General features: G+C 43.2%; 1 protein-coding gene across 4 annotated transcripts in view; it reads right to left on the bottom strand.

Moving 5' to 3' along the window:
- The window catches only part of LOC121277089 (exocyst complex component 6B), a 632,802-nt gene that overhangs the window by 200,570 nt on the left and 404,811 nt on the right, over positions 1-27,421 (bottom strand). For all 4 annotated transcript variants that reach the window (XM_041186104.1, XM_041186075.1, XM_041186085.1 and 1 more), the window contains exons 14-15: positions 25,517-25,622; positions 20,865-20,974 (exon numbers count right to left, since the gene is read on the bottom strand). In XM_041186104.1, the coding sequence (XP_041042038.1) occupies positions 20,865-20,974; positions 25,517-25,622 (216 nt within the window). The remainder of the gene's footprint in view (positions 1-20,864; positions 20,975-25,516; positions 25,623-27,421) is intronic.

Here is a 27,421-nt window from a genome sequence, read left to right as displayed (position 1 = left end):
TAATGCTAAGCTAGTGCCGCTTGATAGCACTGTTGATGAACCCTTCCATTACTTTACTGATGATGGAGAGTAGACTGATGGAGTGGTAATTTACCAGGTTGGATTTGTCCTGCTTTTTGTGTGCAGGATATACCTGGGCAATTTTCCACATAGCCAAGTAGATCCCAGTGTTGTAACTGTACTGAAAAAGCATGGCTAGAAAGTACAAGTCTTTAATACTATTGGCGATATATTGTCAGGGCCCATAGCCTTTGCAGTATCCAGTGCTTTTAGCCGTTTCTTGATGTCACGTGGAGTGAATCGAATTGGCTGAAGTCTGGCATCTGTGATTCTGGGAACCTCCGGAGGAGGCCAAGATGGATCATTCACTCAACACTTCTTGTCTGAAGATTGTAGCCAATGCTTCAGCCTTATCTTTTGCACTGATGTGCCAGGCTCCTCCATCATTGAGGATGGGCATATTTGTGGAGTCTCCTCCTCCAGTGAGTTGTTTAATTGTCCACCACCATTCACGGCTGGATGTGGCAGGACTGTAGAGTTTAGATCTGATGCGTTGGTTGTGGGATCGCTTAGCTTTGTCTATCACTTGCTGCTTAGGCTGTTTGACATGCAAGTAGTCCTGTGTTATAGCTTCACCATGCTGACACCTCATTTTTAGATATGCCTGGTGTTGCTCCTGGCATGCCCTCCTGCACTCTTCATTGAACCAGAGTTGATCCCCTAGCTTGATGGTAATGGTAGAGTGGGGGATATGCCGGGTCGTGAGGTTACAGATTGTGTTCAAATACAATTCTGCTGCTGCTGATGACCCACAGTGCCACATGGATGCCCAATCTTGAGCAGTTAGATTTGTTCTAAATCTACCCCATTTAGCAAGATGGTAGTGTCACACAACACGATGGAGGATATCCTCAATGTGAAGGCAGGACTTTGTCTCCACAAATACAATGTAGTGGTCACTCCTACCAATACTGTCATGGACAGATGCATCTGCGGCAGGCAGGCTGGTGAGTTCAAGTATGTTCTTCCCTCTTCTTGGTTCCATCACCACCTGCCGCACTCAGTCTAGCAGCTATGTCCTTTAGGACTCGACCAGCTCGATCAGTAGTGGTGTTACCGGGCTACTCTTGGTGATGGGCATTGAAGTCTCCCACGCAGAGTACATTCTGTGTCCTTGCCACCCTCAGTGCTTCCTCCAAGTGATGTTCAACATAGAGAAGCACTGATTCATCAGCTGAGGGAGGGCAGTACATGGTAATCAGCAGGAGGTTTCCTTGCCCGTGTTTGACCTGATGCCATGAGACTTCATGGGGTCCAGAGTAGATGTTGAGGACTCCCAGGGCAATTCTCTCCCAAATGTATACCACTGTGCCACCACCTCTGCTGGGTTTCTCCTGCTGGTGGGACAGGACATACCCAGGGATGGTGATGGTGTTATCTGGGACATTATCTGTAAGATATGATGAGTTAGAATCGATCATTAAGGATGTTAAAGCTGGGCATTTAGAGAAACTCAAGGTGACCAGGAAGAGTCAGCATGGCTTTGTGAAAGGGAAATCATGTTTAGCCAATTTATTGGAGTCCTTTGAAGGAGTAACATGCACTTTGGATAAAGGGGAGCCTGTGGATGTGCTGTACTTGGATTTCCAGAAGGCATTTGATAAGGTGCCACATCAAAGGTTATTGCGGAAAATAAAAGCTCATGGTGTAGAGGGTAATGTATTAGCATGGATAGAAGATTGGCTGGCTGGCAGAAAACAGAGTATGTGTAAATGGGTCTTTTCCTGATTGGCCGGATGTGATGAGTGGAGTCGCGCAGGGGTCTGTGCTGGGGCCTCAACTTTTTACAATTTATATCAATGACTTAGATGAGGGAAGCAAAGGCATGGCAGCTAAATTTTCAAATGACACAAAGATAGGTAGGAAAGTACGTTACAAGGAGAACATAGGGAGGTTGCAGACAGGTAGATAGGTTGAGTGAAAGGGCAAAGATCTGGCAGATGCAGTGTAATGTGGGAAAATGTGAAGTTCACTTTGGCAAGAAGAATAAAAAAGCAGAGCATAACTTAAATGGAGAACTGCTACAAATTCCGAGGTGCAGAGGGATCTCGGTGTTCTTGTGCTTGAGGCACAAAAAGTTAGTTTGCAGGTGCAACAAGTGATTAAGAAGGCTAATGGAATGCTATCCCCTTTAAGACAAGAGGAATTGAACATCAAAGTAAGGATTTTATGCTTCAGTTATACAGGCATTGGTGAGACCACATCTCGAATGTTTTAGTCTCCTTATTTAAGGGAGAATGTAAATGCACTGGAGGTGGTTCAGAGGAGGTTTACTAGATTGATACCTGGAATGAGTGGGTTGTCTTATGAGGAAACGTTAGACAGACTGGGCCTGTTCCCACTGGAGGTTAGAAGACTGAGGGGTGAATTGATTTAAGAACATAAAATCCTGAACGGTATTGACAAAGTAGACGTGAAAAGGACATTTCCTCTTGTGGGCAAGTCCAGAATTAGGGGGCACTGTTTTAAAATTAGGGGTTGCCCTTTTAGGACAGAGAGGAGGAGAATTTTTTCTCTCAGAGGGTTGTGCGACTTTGGAACTCTCTGCCTCAGAAGGTGGTGGCAGAAGTTTACAAATGGATATGGACAGATTAGGTGAATGGGCTAAAATTTGGCAGATGGAATTTAACATGGATAAGTGTGAGGTTATCCATTTTGGTCAGAAGAATAAAAAGGTGACTTATTTAAATGGAGAGAGCCTTCAGAATGCTTCAGTGCAGAAGGATCTGGGTGTCCTTGTGCATGAATCACTGAAAGCTAGTATGCAGATACAGCAGGTAATAAGGAAGGAAAACGGAATTTTGGCATTATTGCTAAAGGAACATAGTATAAAAACAGGGAAGTGTTGTTGCAACTGTACAAGGCATTGGTGAGACCGCATCGGGAGTACTGTGCACTGTTTTGGTCCCCTTACTTGAGGAAGGATATAGTTGCACTGGAGGCAGTTCAGAGGAGGTTCACTAGATTGATTCCAGAGATGCGGGGCTTGTCTTATGAGGAGAGATTGAGCAGTTTAGACCTATACTCATTAGAGTTTAGAAGGGTGAGAGATCATCTAATTGAGGTATATAAGATGCCAAAGGGGATAGACAAAGTAGACATGGAGCAAATGTTTCTCCTTCTGGGGCATTCTTGAATGAGAGGCTATAGTTTTAGGCTAAGGGGTGGTAGATTTAAATCAGAGATGAGGAGTAATTACTTTCTCAAAGGGTCGTGAATCTGTGGAATTCACTACCTCAGAGTGCAGTGGATGCCGGGACGCTGAATAAATTTAAGGAGGAGATAGACAGATTTTTAATTAGTAATGGGTTGAAAGGTTATGGGGAGAGGGCGGGAAATTGGAGTTGAGGCTGAAATGAGATCAGCCATGATCATAGTGAATGGCGGGGCAGGCTCGAGGGGCTGAATTGCCTACTCCTGCTCCTAGTTCTTATGTGGTGGAAGCTGGGTCACTGAACATTTTTAAGGCAGAGATAGATAGATTCTTGTTTGGCAAGGGAATTAAAGGTTATTAGAGGTAGATGGGAGTGTGGAATTTGAAGTACAAACAGATCAGCTGTGATCTTAAATGAATAGTGGAGCAGACCCAAGAGGCTGAATTGCCTACTTTTGCTCCTATTTCGTACGTTTGTATGTAATGGAACAAAAGGCAAAGGGGATGATAATGGTTGCATTAATAAAGCAAAGTATTGGTTCAGAGTTGATGTTAATAGCAGAATAAAAGTCAGCTCTGTCTGAAAGCAAAAACATGAGAACAAAACATGGACTGGCACTTGGTGGGGAGTTGGGGGAAGAAAGAAAACTTCAAACTGGAGGACAGAGTTCATGGTTTGAAGTTGTTGAACTCAACATTGAGTTCAGAAGAAAAACAGAATTACCTGGAAAAACTCAGCAGGCTGATGCTGCCAGACCTGCTGAGTTTTTCCAGGTAATTCTGGTTTTGTTTTGGATTTCCAGCATCCGCAGTTTTTTTGTTTTTATCATTGAGTTCAGAAGGCTGTGAAGTGCCCAATTGGAAGATAAGGTTCTGTTCCTCAAGCTTGCCTTGGGCTTCACTGGAACATTGCAGTAGGCCAAGGACAGTAACGTGAGCACGAGGGCAAGATGATGAATTGAAATGACAAGTGACTGGGAGGTTGGGGTCATGCTTGCAGACTGAGCAAAAGTTTCTGCAAAGCAGTCACCCAGTACATGTTCGGTCTTCCCCAAGTTGAGGAGAAAGCGAAACATGTCCGAAGTGCCAATGAGAGACTAATTGCACATTGGGTAACTGTTTTGCGGAATCCTCTGCTCAGTCAGCAAGGATGACCCTGACCTTCTGGTTGCTTGCAATTTCAATTCGCCATCCTGCTCTCATGCTCATATATCTGTCCTCAACCTGCTGCAATGTTCCTGTGTTGCCCAATGCAAGCTGGAGGAAAAGCACCACCTCTTCCAATTAGGCATCTGACCATCTTCAGGACTCAATATTGAGTCCAAAAACTTCAGACCACGAACTCTGTCCTCCATTTTGGTTCTCCCCACCAAGTACTGATCCTTATTTGTTTTCATGTTTTAGTATTCAGATAGATCTGACCTTTATTCTGCAATTAACACATACTCTGAAACAATGCTTTGTTTCTTTACTACTACCATTACCACTCCTTTGCCTTTTGCTCCATGACATCTTTGTCATTTAATTCGCCCACCCCACCACAACCACCACCCCCCTCCCACCTTAATCTATCCTTGACCTTCCCTTTTGTTTCATCTGATCTTCCTCCCTTTTTCAACACCATAAAACCCATCATGTTTCTGCCTCTCTTCAGATCCGAAGAAGAGACATATTAGACTTGAAACATTAACTCTATTTCTCTCTCCACAGATACTGCCAGACCTGCTCAGTTTTTCCAGCACTTTGTTTTTATTTCCAACATCAGTAGTATTTTGCTTTTCTTGTATTGTTCTGAGGAACTGTCTTGAATACACTCTATGAATTCATCCTCAAGGCTACCTTTGTCCAATCCATATAAAGTTAAAATCTGATTATTGCAGTACATTTCTTACAAGCCCCCATTATTTCTTGATTTATACTCTGTCCAACAGTGCAGCTAATGTTAGGGAGCCTATAAACCACTCCCACCAGTGACTTTCCTTTGCTATTTTTTTATCCTCGTTCAAACTGAGTCTACATTTTGATCCTCTGAACCAAGATCATTTCTCACTACTGCACTGGCCTTATTCTTTATTAGCACATCAACCCCAGGTCTATTTCCTTTCTTCCTGTCCTTCTGAAATGTCAAATACCCTTGAATATTCAGGACTCAGCTGTGATCACTTTGCAACCATGTCTCTGTAATGACTATCATATTATAATCATTTATTTCTATTTGTGCTATCAATTCATCCATCATGTTACGAATGCTGTGTGAATTCAGATAAAGAGCCTTTGATTCTGTCTTTTTACCATTTTTCCCTACTCTGACCATATTTGCTGGTGCATTCTTATGTTTATGTGCTCTGAACCTTCCTGTAATACTCTGGTTACCATTACCCACATCACTACCATACTTCACTGCCTCATCCTTTCTCTTTAACTTTCCAAATTTCCCTTCACATAAACCTTGCCCCTCACAATTTAGTTTAAAGCTCTCTACAGCCCTAGTTATATAACTTGACAGTACAATGACGCCAGCACAGTTCAGCTGTGGGCTGTCCCAACAGTACAGCTCCTTCTTTCCCTAGTACTCTTTCCCCAGTTTCATTTTGCCCACAACAATCTTTGAGCTCTGCATTCAACTCTTTGATCTTATGTACCCCCATGTCAATTTGCTTGTGGCTAGGTAGTTATCCAGAGATCATCAACTTGGAGGTTCTGCTTTTTAATTTAGCCCCTAGCTGCTCATACTCCCTCAATACACCTTTTCTAGGAGCAAAGGGGAGTTTGGGCAGTAGGGAGCAGTACAGATGGCGTCCATCTCTGCTTGTCTCATTCACTAACCCAGGCTGTACCACCTTGCATTTCCTTCCTCTGTTACTATAACCGACTACTGAGAGAATTGCTGCAAAACCTAATGAACACCAGCAGTGCTCTACCAAGGTTAAGGAGTTCAGGAGAAAAGACTAAAAAAGGTAAAAGGTTGAAGGAAAGGCTGGACTTGGCAAACTTGTAAGACTATCTCACCTCCCTCGTGCAAAACCTACCCAGGAGACAAAGATCCAGTTTCACAGCAACATCTGCATTTTAAAATTAACTCTGGCTAAATGAGCTGGTTATTCAAAGTTTTAAAACCCTGGCAATTGCTGAGGCTGAGTGAGGTGAGGGGATTTGACCATTTTCTGGTTGTGGGAAAGAAATTCTTCCTCTCTTCCACCCTTCCTCCCCTACTATGCTGCAATGATATATATTGAACAGACACTGCGCACTGTAGGAAGGGGAAGGGTAAATCAAGGTGCGGACTGGCCTTCCAAGTGCTCCCCTCTGCTTGCAGACAGCTGTTACTTTTACCCAACATTACAGTTCAGATTGGGAGCTCATGGTATAGTGCAGAGCAATTTGGCTGCTGTGTTTCCAACATTACAACAGTGACGATACTTCAAAAAAAGAATTTCACTGGTTTTGGACGTCTTTTGGGCGGTGAAAGGCACTCTATTAAATGAAAGCTCTTTATTTCTAAACTGGCGCAGCGATTAAGCTATTGATGTCTGTTAACATACATCAATGGGCAACATAATAACATGACTGTGGCCTCACATCGGGGAGGGGAGCATGCCAGTGGTTTAAACACAACACCACCAAATCTGTAATTCAGCTGCAAGATACAGGCAACCAGCCGAAAATGCAATGGGTTTCGCTGTTGATTGAGGAAAAGTGCAGACAACATATTTAATAAAAGGGTTTGCTCTAGGACATATATTCCCAAAGCCAATGCTCCCCCCCCCCAGCACTTGTCTTCAAATGCACAGGTAAAGTGCTGGACACAATCAGTGTCTTAAATCGCAAAATGTCCACCCTGCAGGAGGCATCTGTCAGCAACACCACATTAGACTCAAGACTACAATATTCTTTGTGCTGCTCATGTGAGGAGATAAAGGAAATGAATGACACAAGGGCTCGTCTGTGCTTTGGGGAGGAATCCTGCCACAAGGCAATGAGGACAGATGCTTTTTACTTCACAAAAAGTCTATCTCACCTCCCTCGTGCAAAACCTACCCAGGAGACAAAGATCCAGTTTCACAGCAACATCTGCATTTTAAAATTAACTCCGGCTAAATGAGCTGGTTATTCACCTGACTGCTGATTATGGGTGTGCACAAAATGGCTGCAATATTCACCAACATAACTGTAACTGTACTTCCACATAAGTGTTGCAATATTTCTAAGAGACCCGATAAGACACCATATAAACTTAGGTTCTTTCTTTCAATTCTTCAGCCAAGTTATTTCAGTTTGTAACTCACTCCTGCATGTCTCTATGACTTAAACCCTGTCTCTAGATATTATCAACCATCAAAACCGCTTGATTAGATTCCAGCCTGTAACTCACTAGTGGGTATCTGTTATTCTATACATATAATCCATCCAATCCCCTCGATTAGGTTCTAACCTGCAACTCATTCTTGGGCATTCAATACTCATCTAAACCAACTAATTCCCTCAATTTGATCCAAGTATATACTAAGTATATTCTAAGCATAATTTAAACCCTAATACAATCACTGCCTGTAGGGTATGTGCAAAATGACAGTGCAAGTCAGCAAAAAGTAGCTCTGTTATAATCATAACTTTTGTGGTATTTCTACAAGTATGAGACTATATATACAGGACTGATCAACACAGAAAAAATGCATCTCACTCAGATTCATACATACAACATCTCAAGGCTAAAGGTGGGGTGGGGGCAGGGGACTTCAACAGAACAATCTTCCTTCCATTTCATCAAATTCTAGCACATCAAACCCTTTCCAATCACTCTCATTGTGTACAATGCCAATAGACCAAATCTCTTTCCAATCACTCCCATCATGTACAATTCTAATAGACCAAATCTCTTTCCAATTACACCCATCATGTACAATTCCAATAGACCAAATCTCTTTCCAATCATTCCCATCATGTACAATTCCAATAGACCAAATCTCTTTCCAATTACTCCCATCATGTACAATTCAATAGACCAAATCCCTTCCCAATCACTCCCATTGTGAGCCATTCCGATGGACCAAATCCCTTCTCAGTTACTCCCATTGTGTACAATTCCCAGAGACCAAATCTCTTCCCAATCACTCTTGCTGTTGATCAATAGGTAGAATTTCAATACAACCAAATCAACACTCCCTAATTATCCAATGATTTAAAACATAAGTAGGCAATCAATCACTATAAAAAGTTCAACTCGGGAGATAAAAGCATGAACAGTATAAATTACAAACATACATACGAACATATGAAATAGGAGCAGAAGGAGGCCATTCGTCCCCTTGAACCTGCTTTGCCATTCAATAAGATCATGGCTGATCTGTTTGTGTTTTGAACTTCACATTCCCACCTTCTTCCGAAAAACTTAGATTCCTGTTAGGCAAGGGAATCAATCTACTTCTGGCGAGGGAATTGATCTACTTAAAAGTATTCAATGAACCCCTCCACCACTTTCAGAGGCAGAAAATTCCAAAGTTACACAACCATATGAGAGAAAAACATTTCCTCATCTCTGTCTGAAAAGGGCAACTCCTAACTTTAAAACAGTGCCCTCTAGTTCTGGAATCACGCACAAGGGGAAACATCCTTTCCACGTCCACTTTGTCAATACCATTCGGGATCTTATGTACTTCAATCAAGTCACCCCTCACTCTTCTAAATTCCAGTGGAAACAGGCCCAGTCTGTCTAACGTTTCCTCATAAGACAACCTACTCATTCCAGGTATCAATCTAGTAAACCTTCTCTGAACCACCACCAATGCATTTCCATTCTTTCTCAAATAAGGAGACTAAAACTGCACACAATAGTCAAGGTGTGGTCTCACAAATGCCTCATAAAACTGAGGTATAACTTTATTACTTTTATGCTCAATTCCTCTCGTAACAAAGGCCAGCATTCCATAAGCCTTCTTAATTACTTGCTATACCTGCATACTAACTATTTATGACTCATGCACTAGAACACCGAGATCCCTTGGCACCCGTTCTCCATTTAAGTAATACTCTGCTTTTTTCTTCTTCCTGCCAAAGTGAACAACTTCACATTTTCCCACTTTATACTCCATCTGCCAGATCTTTGCCCATTCACTCAACCTATCTATATCTGTCTGCAACCTCCATATGTTCTCCTTATAATACTTTCCTACCTATCTTTATGTCATCTGAAAATTTAGCTACCATTGCTTCACTCCCTTCACCAAAGTCATTGACATAAATTGTAATAAGTTGAGGCTCCAGCACAGACCCCTGCGGGACTCCACTCATCATATCCTGCCAATCAGGAAAAGACCCTTTTATGCATATTCTCTGTTTTCTGCCAGCCAGCCAATCTTCTATCCATGCTAATACGTTGTTCCCTACACCATGAGCTTTTATTTTCCGCAATAATTGATGTGGCACCTTACCAAATGCCTTCTGGAAATCCAAGTACAGGTTCCCCTTTATCCACAGCGCATGTTACTCCCTCAAAGAACTCCAATAAATTAGTTAAACATGATTTTCCTTTCATTACCTTGAGTTTCTCTAAAGCTTGCCCAGCTGTAACCTCCTTATTGACTGATTCTAACACCTTCCGCATTAGAGACATCAAGCTATTGTTTCCTGTTTTTTGCCTCCTTCCTTGAATAGATGGGTTATATTTGCTACTTTCCAGTCTGATGGAACCTTTCCAAAATCTAGCACCAATTAACACCAATACATCTACTACCTCATTAGCCATCTCTTTCAAGACCCTGCTGCTCATCTTTCTGCAGTTACATGCATTTGTTTTTAATTGTTTCAGGGGATATGTGCATCATGCTTGACTGAACGGCTAGGCCATTTCAGAGGACAGTTAAGAACGAACCACATTGCTGTGAGCCTGGAGACCATGTAAGGACAGCAGATTTCCTTCCCTAAAGGACATTAGTGAACCAGGTGGGTTTTTACAACAATTGATGATAGTTTTGTGAGATTCCAGATATTATTGAATTTTAAATTTCACCAACTGCCATGGTGGGATTTGAATCCGCGTCCCCAGAGAATTCGCCTGCCCAGTGACTTTACCACTACGCCACCATTTCGCCCGAGGTTTGATGTTTTCCTTAACTTCTTTAGTTAACCAAGGACGGTGGATCCTCCCCTTAGAATTTTTCTTTATAGTAGGAATGTACTTATTCTGAATACTCTGAAGCATCTCCTTAAATGATTGCCACTGCTTTTCTACTGATCTATACCCTAGCCTAGTATCCCAGTTCACTTCAGCTAGCTCAGCTTTCATGCCCACACAGTTGCCCTTATTTAAGTTTAAAATACTCATCTTAGATCCACTCTTCTCCCTTTCAAACTGGATGTAATATGCAACCATATTGTGGCATATTGTGTACTGTCGCAGCTACCTCGGGGTGCCTTCACTCTGAAGTCATTAATTAATCCTGTCACATTACACAATTCCAAGACTAATATAACCTGCTCTCTGGTTGTTTCCAGAATGTGCTGCTCTAAATATTTCCAAGTCAGGATGGTGAGTGGCTGGGAGAGGAGCTTCCAGGTGGTGGTGTTTCCATGTATCTGCTGCCCTTGTCATTCTAGATGGTAGCAGTCGTGGGTATGGAAGGTGCTGCATAAGGAGTCTTGGTGTGTTTCTGCAGTGCATCTTGTAGATGGTACACACTGCTGCTACTGTTAATTGTTGGTGGGGAGAGTGAACGTTTGCGGAAGCGATGTCGATCAAGTGGGTTGCTTTGTCCTGGATGGTGTCAAGCTTCTTGAGTGTTGTTGGAGCTGCACTTGTACAGTCAGTTATACAGCACAAAAATAGGCCCCTCGGCCCATCTTGTCCATGCCAGCCAGCAAGCATCTATCTATTCTAATCCCATTTTCCAGCACTTGGCCCGTAGCCCTGTATGCTATGGTGTTTCCAAGTGCTCATCTAAATACTTCCAGATTCCATGCACCCTCTGGTGAAAAGATTTTCCCTCAAATCCCCTTTAAACCTCCTGCCCTTACCTTAAACCTATGCCCTCTGGTATTGACACCTCCGCTAAGGGGAAAAGTTTCTTCCTGTATACCCTCTCTATGCCCCTCATAATTTTGTATACCTCTATTAGGTCCTCCCACAGCCTTCTCTGTTCTAAGGAAAACAACCCTAGCTGATCTAGTCTCTCTTCATAGCTGAAATGCTCCAGCCCAGGCAATATCCTGGTGAATCTCCTCTGCACCCTCTTCAGAGCAATCACATCCTTCTTTTAGTGTGGCGACCAGAACTGCACACAATACTCCAGCTGGGGCCTAACTAGCGTTTATACAGCTCCAACATAACCTCCCTGCTCTTATATTTTATGCCTCGGCTAATAAAGGCAAATATCCCATATGCCTTCTTATCCACCTTATCTACCTGTGCTGCTGCCTTCAGGGATCTATGGACATGTATATCAAGGTCCCTTTTATCCTCTGTATTTGCTCGGGTCCTACCTTGTGTATTCCCTTGTCGTATTAGTTCTCCTAAAATGCAAAACTCATCCAGGCAAGTGGGGAGTATTCCATCACACTCCTGACTTGTGCCTTGTGGACAGGCTTTGGGGAATCAGGGGTGAGTTATTCGTCGCACGATTCCTAGCCTCTGACCTGCTATTGTAGCCACACAATTTATATGGCTAGTCCAGTTCAGTTTCTGGTCAATGGTAACCCCCAGGATGTTGATAGTGGGGGATTCAGCGATGGTCATGCCACTGAATGTCAAGGGGCGATGGTTAGATTCCACTAGTCAGCCCAAGCCTAGATATTGTCCAGGTCTTGCTGCAGTTGGATATAGACTGCCTCAGTATCTGAGGACTCATGAATGGTATTGAATAATATGCAATCATCAGTGAACATCCCCACTTCTGACCTTATGATGGAAGGAAGATCATTGATGAAGCAGCTGAAGATAGTTGGGCTGAGGACACTACCCTGAGGAACTCCTGCACTGATGTCCTGGAGCTGAGATGATTGACCTCCAACAACCAGAACTATCTTCTTTTATGCTAGGTATGACTCCAACCAGTGGAGAGTTTTTCCCCTGATTCCCATTGATTGCAGTTTTACTAGGTTGGGCTCCTTGATACCACACTCGCTCAATTGCTGCTTTGATATCAAGGACAGTCACTCTCACCTCGCCTCTGGAGTTCAGCTCTTTTGTCAATATTTGAACTAAGGCTGTAATGAGGTCAGAAGCTGGCAGAACCCAAACTGAGCATCAGTGAGGAAGTTGTTTCGAAGCAAATGCCGTTTGATAGCACTGTTGATTACCCTTTCCATCACTTTACTGATGATTGAGAGTCGGCTGATGGGGTGGTAATTGGCCAGGTTGGATTTGTCCTGCTTTTTGTGGATGGGGCATACCTGGTTAATTTTCAACGTTGCCAGGTAGATGCCAGTGTTGTAGCTGTATTGGAACAACTTGGCTAAGTGCGCAGCAAGTTCTGGAGTACAAGTCTTCAGAACTATTGCTGGAATATTGTCAGGGCCCATAGCCTTTGCAGTATCCAGTGCCTTCAGCCGTTTCTTGATATCACATGCGGTGAATCGAATTGGCTGAAGACTGGCATCTGTAATGCTGGGACCCTCCGGAGGAGGCCAAGATGGATCATGCACTCGGCACTTCCAGCTCATGACTGTTGCAAATGCTTCAGCCTTATCTTTTGCACTGATGTGCTGGGTTCTCCCATCACTGAGGATGGGAATATTTGTGAAGCAGCTTCCTTCAATGAGTTGTTTAATTCTCCACCACCATTCATGTGGCAGGACTGCAGACCTTAGATCTGATCTGTTGGTTGTGGGATCGCTTAGCTCTGCCTTTCACTTGCTGTTTATGCTGTTTGGCACACAAGTAGTGCTGTGTTATAGCTTCACCAGATTGACCTCATTTTTACATATGCCTAGTGTTGCTCCTGGCATGCCCTCCAGCACTCTTCATTGAACCCAGGATTAATCTGGTTTGAAGGTAATAGTAAGAGTGGGGGATATGCCGGGCCATGAGTTTACAGACTGTGGTTGAGTACAATTCTGCTGCTGCTGATGGCCTATAGAACCTCATGGACGCCCAGTCTTGAGCTGCGAGATTTGTTTGAAACCTATCCCACTTAGGACGGTGGTAGTGCCACACATGATGGAGGGTATCCTGATATCCTGAATGTCAAGATGGGACCTTGTCTCCACAACGATTATGTGGTGGTCACTCTGACTGATACTGTCGTGAACAGATAGATCTGCGGCAGGCAGATTTGTGAGGATGAAGTTAAGTATGTTTTTCCCTCACTACCTGCTGCAGAACCAGTCCAGCAGTAATGCCTTTTCGGACCCAGTCAGCTTTGTCAGTTGTGGTGCTACCGAGCTAGTCTTGGTGATGGACATTGAAGTCCCCCACCCAGGGTACATTCTGCATCCTTGCCACTCTCAGTTCTTCCTCCAAGTGATGTTCAACATGGAGGAGCACTGATTCATCAGCTGAGGGGGTGGGTGTGGGTAACGGTATGTGGTAGCCAGCAGGAGGTTTCCTTGCCCCTGTTTGACCTGATGCCATGAAAAAACTGATGTTGAGTATTCCCAGGGCAACCCCCTCCTGACTGTATACCATTGTGCCCATGGGACGGAATGTACCCAGGGATGGTGATGATGGTGTCTGGTGCATTATCTGTAAGGCATGATTCTTTGAGTATGACAATGTCAGGTTGTTGCTTGAACCGTCTGTGAGACAGCTCTCCCAATTTTGGCACAAACCCCCAGATAGTCGTTAGCAGGGTCGACAGGGCTGAGTTTGCCATTATTGTTTCCGGTGCTTAACCCGATGCCAAGTGGTCCATCCGGTTTCATTCCTTATGAACTTGGTAGTGGTTTCATAAAACTGAGTGGCTTGCTAAGCCATTTCATAGTCAACCACATTGCTGTAGGTCTGGAGTCACATGTAGGCCAGACCAAGTAAGGACGGCAGGTTTCCTTCCCTGACAATGGTTTCATGGTCATCGTTTGACTTTTAATTCCAGATATTTATTGAATTCAAATTCCACCACCTGCCATGGTGGGATTTGAACCCGGGTGCCGGGGTCATTACCCTCGGTCTCTGGATTACTAGTCCAGTGACAATACCGCTATACCATGGCTAATGTCCAATCCACTATCTAAAGAAGCTCACTTTCCACCTTGAGAATTATCACACCTAGGATAGTTCTAGCTCTTGAGTGTAGTTTTCCTTACACCTCACCTCCTCTCTTCGCTTTCCTCCTTAAAACCTCCTTAATTTGGTGTGGTCTTATTAGTGCCTTGTATAGTTCTAGCAAGAGTTGCCTATTTTTATACTCCATTCTCTTTGAAATGAAGGCCAACATTCCATTTGCCTTACCTATTACCTGCTGAACTTGTATGTTAGCTTTTTGGGATTCATGCAAAAGGACCCCCAAATCCCTCTGTGCTGCAGCCTGCTGCAGTCTTTCTCCATTTAAATAATATTCAGCTCCTCTATTCTTCCTGTCAAAGTGCATAACCTCACATTTTCCCACATTATATTCCATCTGCCAAATTTTTGCCCACTCACTTAACTTATCTATATCCCTCTGTAGACTCCTGGTGTCATCTTCACGATTTGCCTTCCCACCTATTTTTGTGTCATTTGCAAACTTGGCGATAGTACATTCACTTCCCTCATCTAAGTCATTCATATATAGTGTAAATAATTGAGGTCCCAGCACCGATCCCTGTGGCACTCCACTAGTTACAGGTTGCCACCCTGAAAATGCCCCTCCTTATCCCAACTCTCTGTCTTCTATTAGATAGCCAATCCTCTATCAATGCTAATATACTACCTGCAACACCATGGGCTCTTATCTTAAGTAGCCTTATGTGTGGTACCTTATCGAATGCCTTTTGGAAATCCAAATATATTACGTCTACTGGTTCCCCTTATCTATCCTGCTTGTTACCTCCTCAAAGGATTCTAATAAATTTGTTCGGCATGATTGCCCCTTCATGAAGCCATGCTGACTCTGCTTGATTAGATTATGTTTTCTAAATGCTCTTCTATTACATCCTTTATAATAGACTCTAACATTTTCCCAATGACAGATGTTAAGCTAACTGGCTTATTGTCTCCCTCTTTTTTTGAATAAGGGTGTTGCATTGGGCATTCTCCAATCTTCTGGGACTTTTCCAGAATCTAAGGATTCTTGGAAGATTACTACCAGTGCGTCCACTATCTCTGTAGTTACTTCCTTTAATATGCTCGGGTGCAACCCATCAGGTCCAGGGGACTTATCAGCCTTTAGCCCCATTAGTTTCCCTAGTACTTTTTCTCTAGTGGTAGTTATTGTATTTACTTCCTCCACCCCTTTAGCCCTTGATTACTTAGTATTTTTGGAATGCTATTAGTATCTTCTACCATGAAGACTGAAGCAAATTATTTGTTCAACTCCTCTGCCATTTCCTGGTTCTCCATTCTTATTTCCCCAGCCTCATTCTCTCAGGGGCCAATACTCACTTTGGCCTCTGTCTTCCTTTTTACGGTGCTATATAAGTATAAATTGTATTCGTTTTTGTTGTGCTTTATCATTCACGCTCCTGGCATGTCCCAAAGTGTTTCACAGATAATGACATACTTTTGAACAGTGGTTACAATTACAATGTAGGCAACGCATAGACAATTGGTGGAGGAGCGCCAACAGAGGTCTGGAGTAATGCTGTCCAGAGGATGAGATGTTTAACTGAGGCCCCATCCAGATGTTCATGAAAGATCTCATGGCACTATTCAAAGTGCACTTAGTTTTTCTAATGTTGCAGTAACCATTCCCAGCTAAACCATAATCCATGGCCCTCAATGACCCCACCCTCCCCACCAAATAAATTAACTGGCAATTCACTTCCCTGCTCCTTGCATTTACCTCCGCAACAAGGGCACTGTATTTCGAAAGGAACACTTGCATTTCTGTATCAACTTTCATGTTTGCAGGATGTTGAAAACTGCTTTACAGCGAATGAAGTGCTTGTGAAGTGCAGTCACTGTTGTAATATAGCAAACACGACAGCCAATTTGATACAAGATGATCCCACAAAGAGCAATGGGATAATGAAAAGATACTCTGATTTTTGGTGGTGTTGATTGAGAGATAAATAATGGCCAGGATACCGGGGAAAACTCCCAGGTCTTTTTCAAAATAACAGCCATAAGGTCCTTTTACATCCATGTGATAGGGCAGACGGGATCTCGGTTTAATGTCTCATCTGAAATGGGAAGGCATGGGACGGTACAAATGCTATTATTTCAGCTTGGATTCTGGGATCAATAGGAGATAATGCGGAGTGAAAAAAAATAAAACAAGCGTTGAGGAAAGACAAGAAGAGTATGCAAAAAGACACCACCAAACTCGATACCTTGCTTCCTAAGGACTCAAGCCTATGACCCGGCATACCTAACGTGATTGACGGGCTGACCCCATCACTCTAGGGTTCAGTAAGAATGACAGCTAAATATCCTGCTGGCTCTCTATGCAGACTCTCTAATAAAAACCAATTCAAACCTGTCACGTTACTGAAGGGAAGAAGTGGCAGGCGACATTATTGGGCAGGGATAGTGGGCCATTGTTTTGCAGGAGGCCCTTTTTAACAGGACAACAACTCCAGCAGAGAAAACGGCAGCAAAGTGCACTCAAAGCGTTTTATTTAAATTTTCCTCTGACATGCAGGCTTTGTTTTTTTGTTACGAGCTGACAAGTATTTTAAAAGCACCTTAGACAACAGATTTGAGGAATTTTCTCAAATGACACACACAAACCCATTGTATCAAAGGCTAACATTCATTGTCTCCAGCTCCAATTCATTCTTTCCCAGAACCTCACAACTGTGGAACTTCACAATCCTTCCTCCTACCATTGATGGGCTTTTAAATATCAAGATTGGCAACACCAAATCATCACTACTTCATTTGACCAATATCTTCCAGATACTTGTTTCTTTTTTAAAGATCGCATGGCAATATTTTGAAGACGAGCATTTCCCAGTTTCCAGGCCAATATTTATCCTTCAATCATCACCACTAAAAAAAAGATTATCTGGTCATGATCACAATGTTGTCTGTGGAGCCTGCCATGCGCAAATTGGCTGCTGCTTTTCCTACCTTACAACAGTGACTACGCTTCAAAAGAACTTAATTGTCTGTAAAGTACTTTGGAACATCCTGAGGTCACAGAAATGCAAGTCCTCCTTTCTTTTTAAGAAAGTTTTGTGGTGTCTTGAACTGTACCCAAGGGTTTATAGAAAGCTGAAACCACCTCCCTCAAAAGCTGCTGATGCTGGGGGAGCAATTGAGAAATTTAAAACCTAGACTGACAAAGATTTTCTCTGGTAAGGCAATTAGGGAATATACAGCAAATGGCAGGTAAATGGAGTTAAGATACAGAGCAGGCATGATCCAAATGAATGGCGGAACAGGCTCAAGGGGCTGAAGAGCTTACTCATGTTCGTATATTCCTAGCTGTTGGTTTTGTAAAACATAAAAACAACTTAAGCGAGTTGTGTTGCATTTATATAGCCACTTTACTGCAATAAAACATTCCAAGGTACTTCACAAGAGCGTTACCAAACAAACCGAGTCACAGAAGGTGATATTAGAGCAGATGGCCCAAAGCTTGCTCAGGAGTTAGTTTTATAGTGTCTTGGAGGAGAGGGTGGTAGGAGTTGGAAAGCTTTAGAGCAGGAATTCCATGGCTTAGGGCCTCGACAACTGAAAGCACAACTATCAAGAGAAGAGTGATGACAATCGGGGTTGCACGAGAGGCCAGAATTGCAGGAGCACAGATGTCTACAAGTGTTGTAGGGCTGAAGGAGGTTACAGACCTAAAGAGGGACGAGGCCATGGAAGAAAACATTTGCACAGCTACTGAGAAAGAGCAGAAAAGTGGAGCTAATTGGGCATTTTTTTTCAAATAGCTGACAGAGGTGCAAGAGTTGAAAGGCCTCCTTTTGTGCTGTAAGATTTCACGAACAAACAAGGAAATATGTTGCTCACTCAATGTTGCATCAACTGCAACATCAATAAGCTCTAGCACAGAGTGCAGGAGGCATGTTTATTTTTAAAAATGTGTCCTCAGGATGTAGGTCAAGCTGGTAAAGATGGCTTTACTGCCCATCCCAAGCTGCTCTGACCGCAGCCACGTATTATGAGTTAAAATTACCTTTAAATTTGAGCAAGGCCGTGTAGCAGTGAAACAAGGGAATCTACAACTCCATTTCCAATCCTCTGGGCAGTTCCTTAACTGATTTATATTATTATTTACTGTTTTCTGTAACTCTGCAAACATGTTTAGCATGTTTTTTTGTTAAAGTTAACTCACAGGTGTCTGATTCCCTGAGCCTTTATGTCTCCAGTGTGAACATTCCCAGTTCCAGTTGCCTCTAATTGTATCCAGAGTGGGTCAGCAGCCTCTGTTACCTGAGGAGACTTTTTTTTTAAATTGCCTAAAAATAAGAACTATTGGGAGCCTGAAGACAAAAGTTTGGCATTCCTAAAAGTCCGGCAATTTAAAACTAAACGCTTAGCAAACTGTTAAGTGTCTCTGGCAGAATGATATTTTGCATATATGATGTTAAGTACATGCATTGAATTAATGTATCAATAGAAGGAAAAACAAAATTAAAATAGAACTAACTGAATTATCACCTTTCTTTACTTTTTAAAAACTATAATTTTGCCAGTGATGTCATCTTTGAAACAAACTTTAACTTAAGATGAGTAGAACTAAGACAATTTTTTCGGCGATTGATTCTCATGATAAATAAAAGCCTCCAAGAGTACATTCAGAATATTGCTGTAAAAAGAAACACACCGTAAAACTTTTAGTCTTGCACTCATCAGGACAGATGCAAGAATGCCAGACAAAAAGCTTCGATAGTATGTCTCTTTTCTCAGTAATGTTCAAGCTCTATACCACCAAACGACTATTTGTATACATTCAGAATAATTTATCACCTCAGTTCTATTAGAAACAATAATAGTTACAATCAAAGTCTGTTCCTCAAACCAAAGGCATTTTCTATAGTTATGGTGTAGCTATACCACTCAAACAGGTTATTCTGAGCATAATGACATTCCAAATCATTTCAAAGCATAAATTGCAGCATGTTTAGCCTTTTATCCTAATAAAAAGAGTTCTTGCTTTTCTTGATTTTATTTTCGTTTAGTTTTTTTTTCATGTTTGCAATCCAACTGCAAAAGGTTGTGAGCCTTGATGAGATGAAATGAAATAGGGCCACAGGTTGTGGCCCCCAGTCTAACCTAAGGTATTTGTTGGCCTATAATTTATTACTTTCTCCCCGGTATCACAATGTTCCCATGTTACAACACAAACTTCCATTTATAGAGCTCCTTCAAAATAGTAAAATGTTTCAAGGTGCTTCACAGGAGTGTAATCAGACAAAATTTGACACCAAGCCACATAAGATGTTAGGATAGGTGAGCAAAGCCTTAGCCAAAGAGGTAGGTTTTAAGGAATGTCTTGAAAAAGGACAGAGAGGTAGAGAGGTGGAGAGGTTGAGGGGTGGAATTCCAGAGCTTGCGATCCAGGCAACTGAAGGCACTGCTGCTAATGCTGGGGTGAAGGAAATTGGGGATGGACAGGATGCCAGAATTGGAGTAGTGCAGAGATGTTGAAGGGTCTTGGTCTGGAAGGGTGTGACCTAAGAAGGATTTGAATGCGAGGATAAGGATTTTGAAAGCAAGACCATAGTTCACTGCAGAAATATGCACAATTGCTCCATGTGGAGATGGACCAGAACTTTGTACACATCAGTTTTATAACTCCTGGTCCTTTTCTGCACCTCCTCACAATCACTTTACAAACCTTTCTTGGTAGAGACCTGGAAACAAGTCATCTGCCCCCTGCCTGTCACTTGATCGTGAGAAGAGAAACTAAAAAATATTTTTTTTTTAAATGGAAGAAAGGAAAAGGGGCAAAATAAAAACAGCACTACTACACAAGGACATAGTAGCCAAGTGGTTTATAGTACAAGGCTAACAACCAGAGCTCCTTGAATTTAAATGCCACCATGTGTAAACTGTAAAACAGATTTCAATAGGCCTGGTGATTTGATGGCTGGCACCATGTAAAATGACCATTAACCCTGCTGGATTGTCAACAAAACCAACATGTTCCCTGATGTCCTTCATCGAGGAAGGAAACCTGCCATTCATACATGTAATTTGAGCCCCATACTATCTGAATTTGAACTCAGGGATTTCTGGATTCCCTGGAATTCAGAAGATTAAGGGGGGATTTGATCAAAGTCTACAAGATATGAAGGAGAACAGATAGGATTGATAGAGACAAACTTTTTCCACTATTTGGGGAAATTTAGGTGTAGAGTACATTGTCTAAAAATTAGAGTCAGGCCTTTTGGGATTGAAGTTAGGAAACACTTCCAGACAAACTAAATGTAGTAAGGTATATAGGGAAAAGGTGAGTGGAGGAATTAGTTCATACATCAGCTGTGATCTCGTTGAATGGCGAAACAGGCACAAGGGACTAAATGGCCTCCTCCTGTTCCTATGTTCCCTCAGGGCAATTAGCGATGGCAATCTTAAGTATCAGATGTTCCATTTAATTTATTCTCTTCATGATCTCCTTACCTCAGATGAAGGTCCTCTGAAAACTTGAGGCAAGCGTAGATAAACTCTTTAATCTGGGAGTAGACTTTAGGTACAAATTCCGAGAATGGGAACTTTTTGGGGAAGGGTTGCTGAAAATAAGGAACACAAGTTAACATGGAAGTGGAAATAAAGTCACCAACATTTTGAACAACAGCACACTCAATGCTGCATGCCATTGTGTGGTCATTTAAAGCCTTTAGAGCAACAATTAAAAAAAAACCTCTTCTTCAGGTATAAAATAAAAACAAAGCGGTACAAAAACTCAGCAGGTCTGGCAGCATCTGTGGAGGGAGAAACAGAGTTAACATTTCGAGTCCAATATGACTCTTCTTCAGAACTCAAAGTTGTTAGGGCTTCGTTCCTTAACACCTGAAAGGAAGAGAAAAAGTTTATTTTTAAGTGGGGGAGAGAATGAGACGAAGAATGAAATGAAATTGGGGATCAGGACAGCTTGGAGATTGGGTGAGTTGGTGCTGCTGGAGAGAGGTTGAGTGTGTACGTGTGGTGGTAAGTGGCACTGAGTGTGGACCTCACGATGTAGTGAGAACAGCAGTCTGAGGAACATTGTATATCTTGGAAATACCTGTAATCCTGGGCGGATTCCAAACATGAAGGGTGGAACTTCAGTTGGAATCCAAGTGGGTTAAATTGGAGCCAGAGAAAGTCACAGAAGGAGGAGATGTGGCGGTGAAAGTGAGTTTTGGTAAACACCTTTTGCAACACGAGGAGGGAAATGAAAAGCAATAAAGGTGAACAAGCTGAAGGAGACAAACGGAAATCCTGTCAGAGAGAAGAGCAGTATTTCTTCAAGACAGGCACACCTGGAAGAGAAGTGGCAGTGAATTGCAATATCAACTCTTTTGTTACTTAATCGCTCCTCCCTTCTTCCCCATCATAGACTTTTCCTTTTAATATGTTCAAGCCTTGCACCTTCTTGGAATTACCTGGGAGTTTGGGAAGCTGATAGCTCCACATTGATTTTTCCATGGCAACGCCTCAGCCAATCAGAGACATGACAATCAATCAGCAACTGTTCTCCTGCAGTATAAATTGTTACGATTGTTTGAAATTTGGCATTCTTGACTTTGTCCTCACAAGCGCAAGATGAAAAGCTTTAGCAACATCTCTCTTTCAGCAATATTCAAACTTCCTTTTTGTTCTATCCTCCCCTCCACACTTGCCCTGCTTCTGTGCTTGCTTGAAAGGTCATTAACTCTGTTTCTTTCTGCGCAGCTGCTGCTGCCTGACCGGCTGAATATTATCAGCGTCTTCAGTTTTCAGTTCATATTTCCAGCATCTGCAGTATTTCGCTTTTGCTCGGTTATATGTGCTGATCTGAGGTGGCGTGAGAGGTAGCAAAGGAAAAGCTGAGCCACACCAAGGTTCCAAGTGAGCTTTGGATTGTCTTTCATAAATGAAGGTAAATGATTTGGGGCCAAGTTGCGCAGGAAAGCATTGCATCTGACGGTAAAACCAACAAGGGGAAAGGGGATGTTAACCAGGAAGTTATGATTAGATGACACTAATCTCAGGTCTCAGAAATTTGTAGATAATGAGGAGCAGGGGAAAGAGGACTGAGGGATAATTTGAGATAATTTGTTTTACTCAAGATGAAAAGCTGGAGGACAAATATAGCAATAGGCTGTTCATGTGGAATAAAAGCTGAGTTTAGATACCTGACTGAGCATATGCGGTTATGAAGACCATTTGCAAGCACAAACATTGAAACCATTAAGGGGCCATTTGCACCTGAATTCATCGAATAGTTTGTTATTCTATACAATGCCCTCTCCACATAATACCATTTTTTGGGGGAGATGAGAAGCTATGTTCTGATAACATTGAGAGCTGGCAATAGAGTCACAGAGTCACTATAACATAGAAAGAGGCCATTCAGTCCATTGAAGTAGTTTGATGACTCTTGATTTCAATACACTGAATATGCAGAGAGAAGAAAGTGCGCGTAGAATAATGCTTTTGGAGCTTACGAGGAATCAGTGAAGAAATTTCACTGGAACTTTGATGACACTAAGCCGGTAAAGAAGGAGAGCTTGACAATTTCTAGTGGACTTGAATGATAAGAGGTCAAGTTAGAGAAAACGCTGGAGGAAGCAAGCGGTTCAGTTATGGGCCAGGTTCTTGGAAACTCATCTCATAGAATTATTATGGCACACAAGGGGGGGCATTCAGCCCATTGAGTACATTATAACTCTCTGTAGAGCAATCCAGTCAGTCTCATACCGCTGAACCTTGGCCCTCTGTTCGCCAAATACCTCAGTCACCGACATGCTGAATCAGTTTGTCACCTCCCTGTGATGCCAGCAAAATTATGACTATATCTCATTCATCCTTCTCCTTGACTCTCCCTTACCCACTCACCCCAATACCTCCATCATCTTCACCTCCTTCAAGGCAGAGAGGGGTGCTCCACTGGTTTGTTTATTTTTTACTCATTCATGGGACGTGGGCTTCGCTGGGCCAACATTTATTGCCCATCCCTAGTTGCCCTTGAGAAAGTGGTGGTGAGCTGCCTTCTTGAACCGCCGTGTCCATGTGATGTAGGTACACCCACAATGCTATTAGGGAGTGAGTTCCAGGATTTTGACCCAGCGACAGTGGAGGAACGGCAATATATTTCCAAGTCAGGATGGTGAGTGACTTGGAGGGGAACTTCCAGGTGGTGGTGTTCCTGTGTGTCTGCTGCCCTTGTCCTTCTAGATGGTAGTGGTCGTGGGTTTGGAAGGTGCTGTCTAAGGAGCCTTGGTGAATTCCTGCAGTGCATCTTGTAGATAGTACACACTGCTGCTACTGTGCGTCGGTGGTGGAGGGAGTGAATGTTTGTGGGTGTGGTGCCAATCAAGCGGGCTGCTTTGTCCATGAACGGTGTCAAGCTTCTTCAACACTCATACAGGCAAGTGGGGAGTATTCCATCACATTCCTGACTTGTGCCTTGTAGATGGTAGGCAGGCTTAGAGGAGCCAGGAGGTGAGTTACTCATCGCATAATTCCTAGCTTCTGGCCTGCTCTTGTAGCCACAGTATTTATATGGCTCCAGTTGAGCCATCCAATAACAACAACTTGCACTGACCATCACCACGTGGTCCAACAGTAGATCTGGTCAGACCACATCAACCTCCACTGGACCCTGATTTCCAAAGGCAATGGTTCTCAATCTGGGTTCCATGGGGACCTGGAGGTTCACAGAAATTCTCCGATGATCCAAAAAATAAATGGAAAATGCATAATAAGCTGGGCCAACATTACTGGTGGGTGACTGTGTCAAGAGTAAGAAAACGAGTGGCCTTGGAGGAAAGTTTGGTGCGAGGAGGGAGGCAGGAGCAGAGCGCAGCTGCCTTATGTGCACGGCAGGAGGACAGGAGCACACAGAGAGGAGGGCTAGGAACAGCATGAAGATTGCCAGGTAGACTGCCCGCATTTACCAAGGTTGGTAGTCAGGTGAGACAACCTTGCTCAAGAGAGGGGAGCTTTTTTTTTTAAATATTTAAGTACTACATAATTAAACTCAAAGAAAGGGTGCTAAAATACCAGATCACCCTGGGCACCATTTTCCCTAAGGCTAAGAAGACAAGGTGCAGGTCTTGCCTGAAGTTGGGGAATGATTCAGGAGTGCCATTGTCAAATATCACACCAAAGATAGACACATACTTCAGTGAGAAGCAGACACACTCTTCTCAGTGATATCTCGAAGTACTGTTTTCCTAAAAGCATTATCAAAACACCTTTTTTTTGCAATATTTTCATATGACTTGACTTAGAGTTTATTATATAATTTAGCTGGGGGCTCCGTGATTATTACTCCTTCTGAAAAGGGGCCTTTCAACACAAAGCTTGAGAACCATTGTCTTATGGAGAGCTTCTTTTCTCGACTACTAACTGTCTTCTTCTTCTCCTCACAAAGGGCTGTTAGTCTTTGGAATTCTCTTCCACTGAGAGCATTGGGGGCTGGATATTTGAATATATTCAAGACTGAGTTCGACAGATTTCTGATCTGGAAGGAAATCCAGGGTTATGGGGGGCTGGCAAGAAAGTTAGGGTCATTATCAGATTAGCCACTGCCTTATTGAGTGGTGGAGCAGGATTGATGGGCTGAATTGCTTACTCCTACTTCTTATGTTCTCCTTAAATCTCTGTCTCTCCCATCTTCACCTGTACAAGTGCAAGAAGCTCACAATCTTGTCTCTAAGATTGAGACCACCCTCCACTGCTTCCCCAATCTCCGTTTAGCTTACTCCAAAACTCTCCACTTTTGCCAGCATTTTGGTGTGGGGTCATTATATGAAAAAAACAAGCAGACCTGATGGTAAACCCCATCTAGGACACTTCACCCTATTACGCTCTTCGCAATGTATACATTGTGTATTATTCACCTCGCCAACAAAGCCAATTTAACTTCAAATAAAAGCAAAATACTGTGAATGTTGGAAATCAGAAATAAAAGCAAAAAATGTTAACGCACCAGTTCTGATGAAAGGTCACTGACCTGAAACGTTAACTCCATTTCTTTTTCCAGAGATGCTACCTTGGCAACATCTTCTGCTTTTATTTAATCGTCAGACTACCTGATTATGAAATAGATGGTGAAACCACTTAATACTATATTAATAGCTTACATTTTCCAGTTCTGGATCATGGAATGGAAATTGGCCCATCACTCTCTTGTATTCCTCTTCACTTGAGACAGGGATGGCGCTATAGTTATCCAAGTCTAAAATATACCTGTTGGAAGAGCAAAATCAACAGTGTTAACTTGCAGAGTGATCCAATTTCCGATGCACCAATAGGAGCTGTCACCAGGTCTCACCAATCTCCCAAGCAATCTCTCTTGGACATCTGGCAGCTGCAAATTTCATTTAACCTTACCTAAATTAAAATCAATTCATAACTGTACTTCCATGTTACAGATCCCCTGTGATGCCAACTGCACGCAAGAGGCTTTGGTGAATCGATTCCCTTGTTCGAACTACCTGGACACACACACCACAGGTCCGAATATGAGCAAGTGGGTAGAGAGACCATTTGAAGTGGATTCTGCCTGTCCTAGGCATGTTTTTATTTTTCTGGTGAGATAAAACACTAAGTCCCAGGTTTTCACCACAACAGAGAGGCTCTCCGTCATGGCGAAAATCCCAGAAATGGCTGAAACTTCTAAGTCTCAACCTCAAACCCGGCATATCCCATCATTGTGGGGTGGTACTGGAGTTGTTCTGGGGCTTGCACATGTGGCGATTCACAGAGGCAGCTGGCCATTTAAATTATCAGCTACCACCACTGAAGTGGGATTTTGGGACACCAGGACCAGAATTTTCCCGTCGGCGATTTGGGGGAGGGGGCCCGCTCACCGACAGGAGAATGACACGGGATGACCCCCCGACGTCAGCCCGGTCCATTTAAATTTTTAGGAAGGCGGGGGCACAGCGAAATCAGCTGTTCGCCGGCCGACCTGTCAATGGCCAACTGAGGCCGTTGACAGGATCACTAAGCTCATTGAAAGACCTGCCCTTCCAACCTTAAGGCTGGCAGGCAGGCCAGGAGCCCCAGCGGGCTTCTGAAAAAAGATAAAACCTCATCCACTGGCGGGATGAGGTTTCATCTCAGTTTTTAAAAAGTTTATTAAAGTTCCACTCATATTTATTAACATGTCCCAACTCGTGTGACAGCACTTAGTCTCAGGGAGCAGTGCGCTCTTTTGTGTGCATGCGCTAAAGAGTGCACTCTGACAGATGGGGAATCCCTCCACCCCCGGCACAGGAAGCACATAGGGCTTCCCCTCGGGCAGGCCGCTGGGCGGGCCTTAATTGGCCCACCCACTCAAAATGGCGGCGAGGCCCATTTCAGCAGCGGAGTTTGCCCATCGAGGGCAAAATTCTGGCCCAGGAGGGTGAAACCCGAAGTGTGCAGATTAGAGCCAGTAGGAATAGGTCTGAACTTGGTGGAGTTGTTTGGATAACCAGAGTACGTACTCCTTTGGAGAGGTAGGATATCCCTTTGGATATGGTCCCAGGACACCTTTGGGAGAGCTAAGGCACCTTTTGGGATTGTTAAAAGTGAACATGACAATGCACATTTTAAGCACAAACTCACTGGCCAGAACTCCTAAAAATTTAAATGGACTGGGAAGACATCGGGGGGGTTCCTCCCGAAGTCATCCCGTGCCATTTCCTGTCGGCGAGTGTGCCCCACCCCCAAATCGCCGACGGGAAAATTCTGGCCATTGGAACTGTAAAGCTGTCAAAGAGCTGTCCAGTTGTCAAGGAACCGTTGAGGAGCCGTCCAGCTGTCAAAACTGTAAAACTTGTTCAGGAAGTGTCAAAGCTGTCCAGGAAGGGTCCAGGGTGAGTTGGAATGGAGGGGTTATGGACAAAGGATGGTGGGTCGGGGGGCTTGGATTGGCATGAGTTGGCACATGGGGTATGGGAGCTGGACAGAGGGGTACTTAGTTGGCATTGGGATGTGAAGGGTCATGGGGGTGAGTGAGGGGGCATGAGTGGCAATGATGGGGTATAGAGAGTGTGGGG

The sequence above is a fragment of the Carcharodon carcharias genome, chromosome 1 (assembly GCF_017639515.1).
Source record: "Carcharodon carcharias isolate sCarCar2 chromosome 1, sCarCar2.pri, whole genome shotgun sequence".
Classification (NCBI taxonomy): Eukaryota; Metazoa; Chordata; class Chondrichthyes; order Lamniformes; family Lamnidae; genus Carcharodon; species Carcharodon carcharias.
This window is presented reverse-complemented; position numbering and strand designations above follow the sequence as displayed.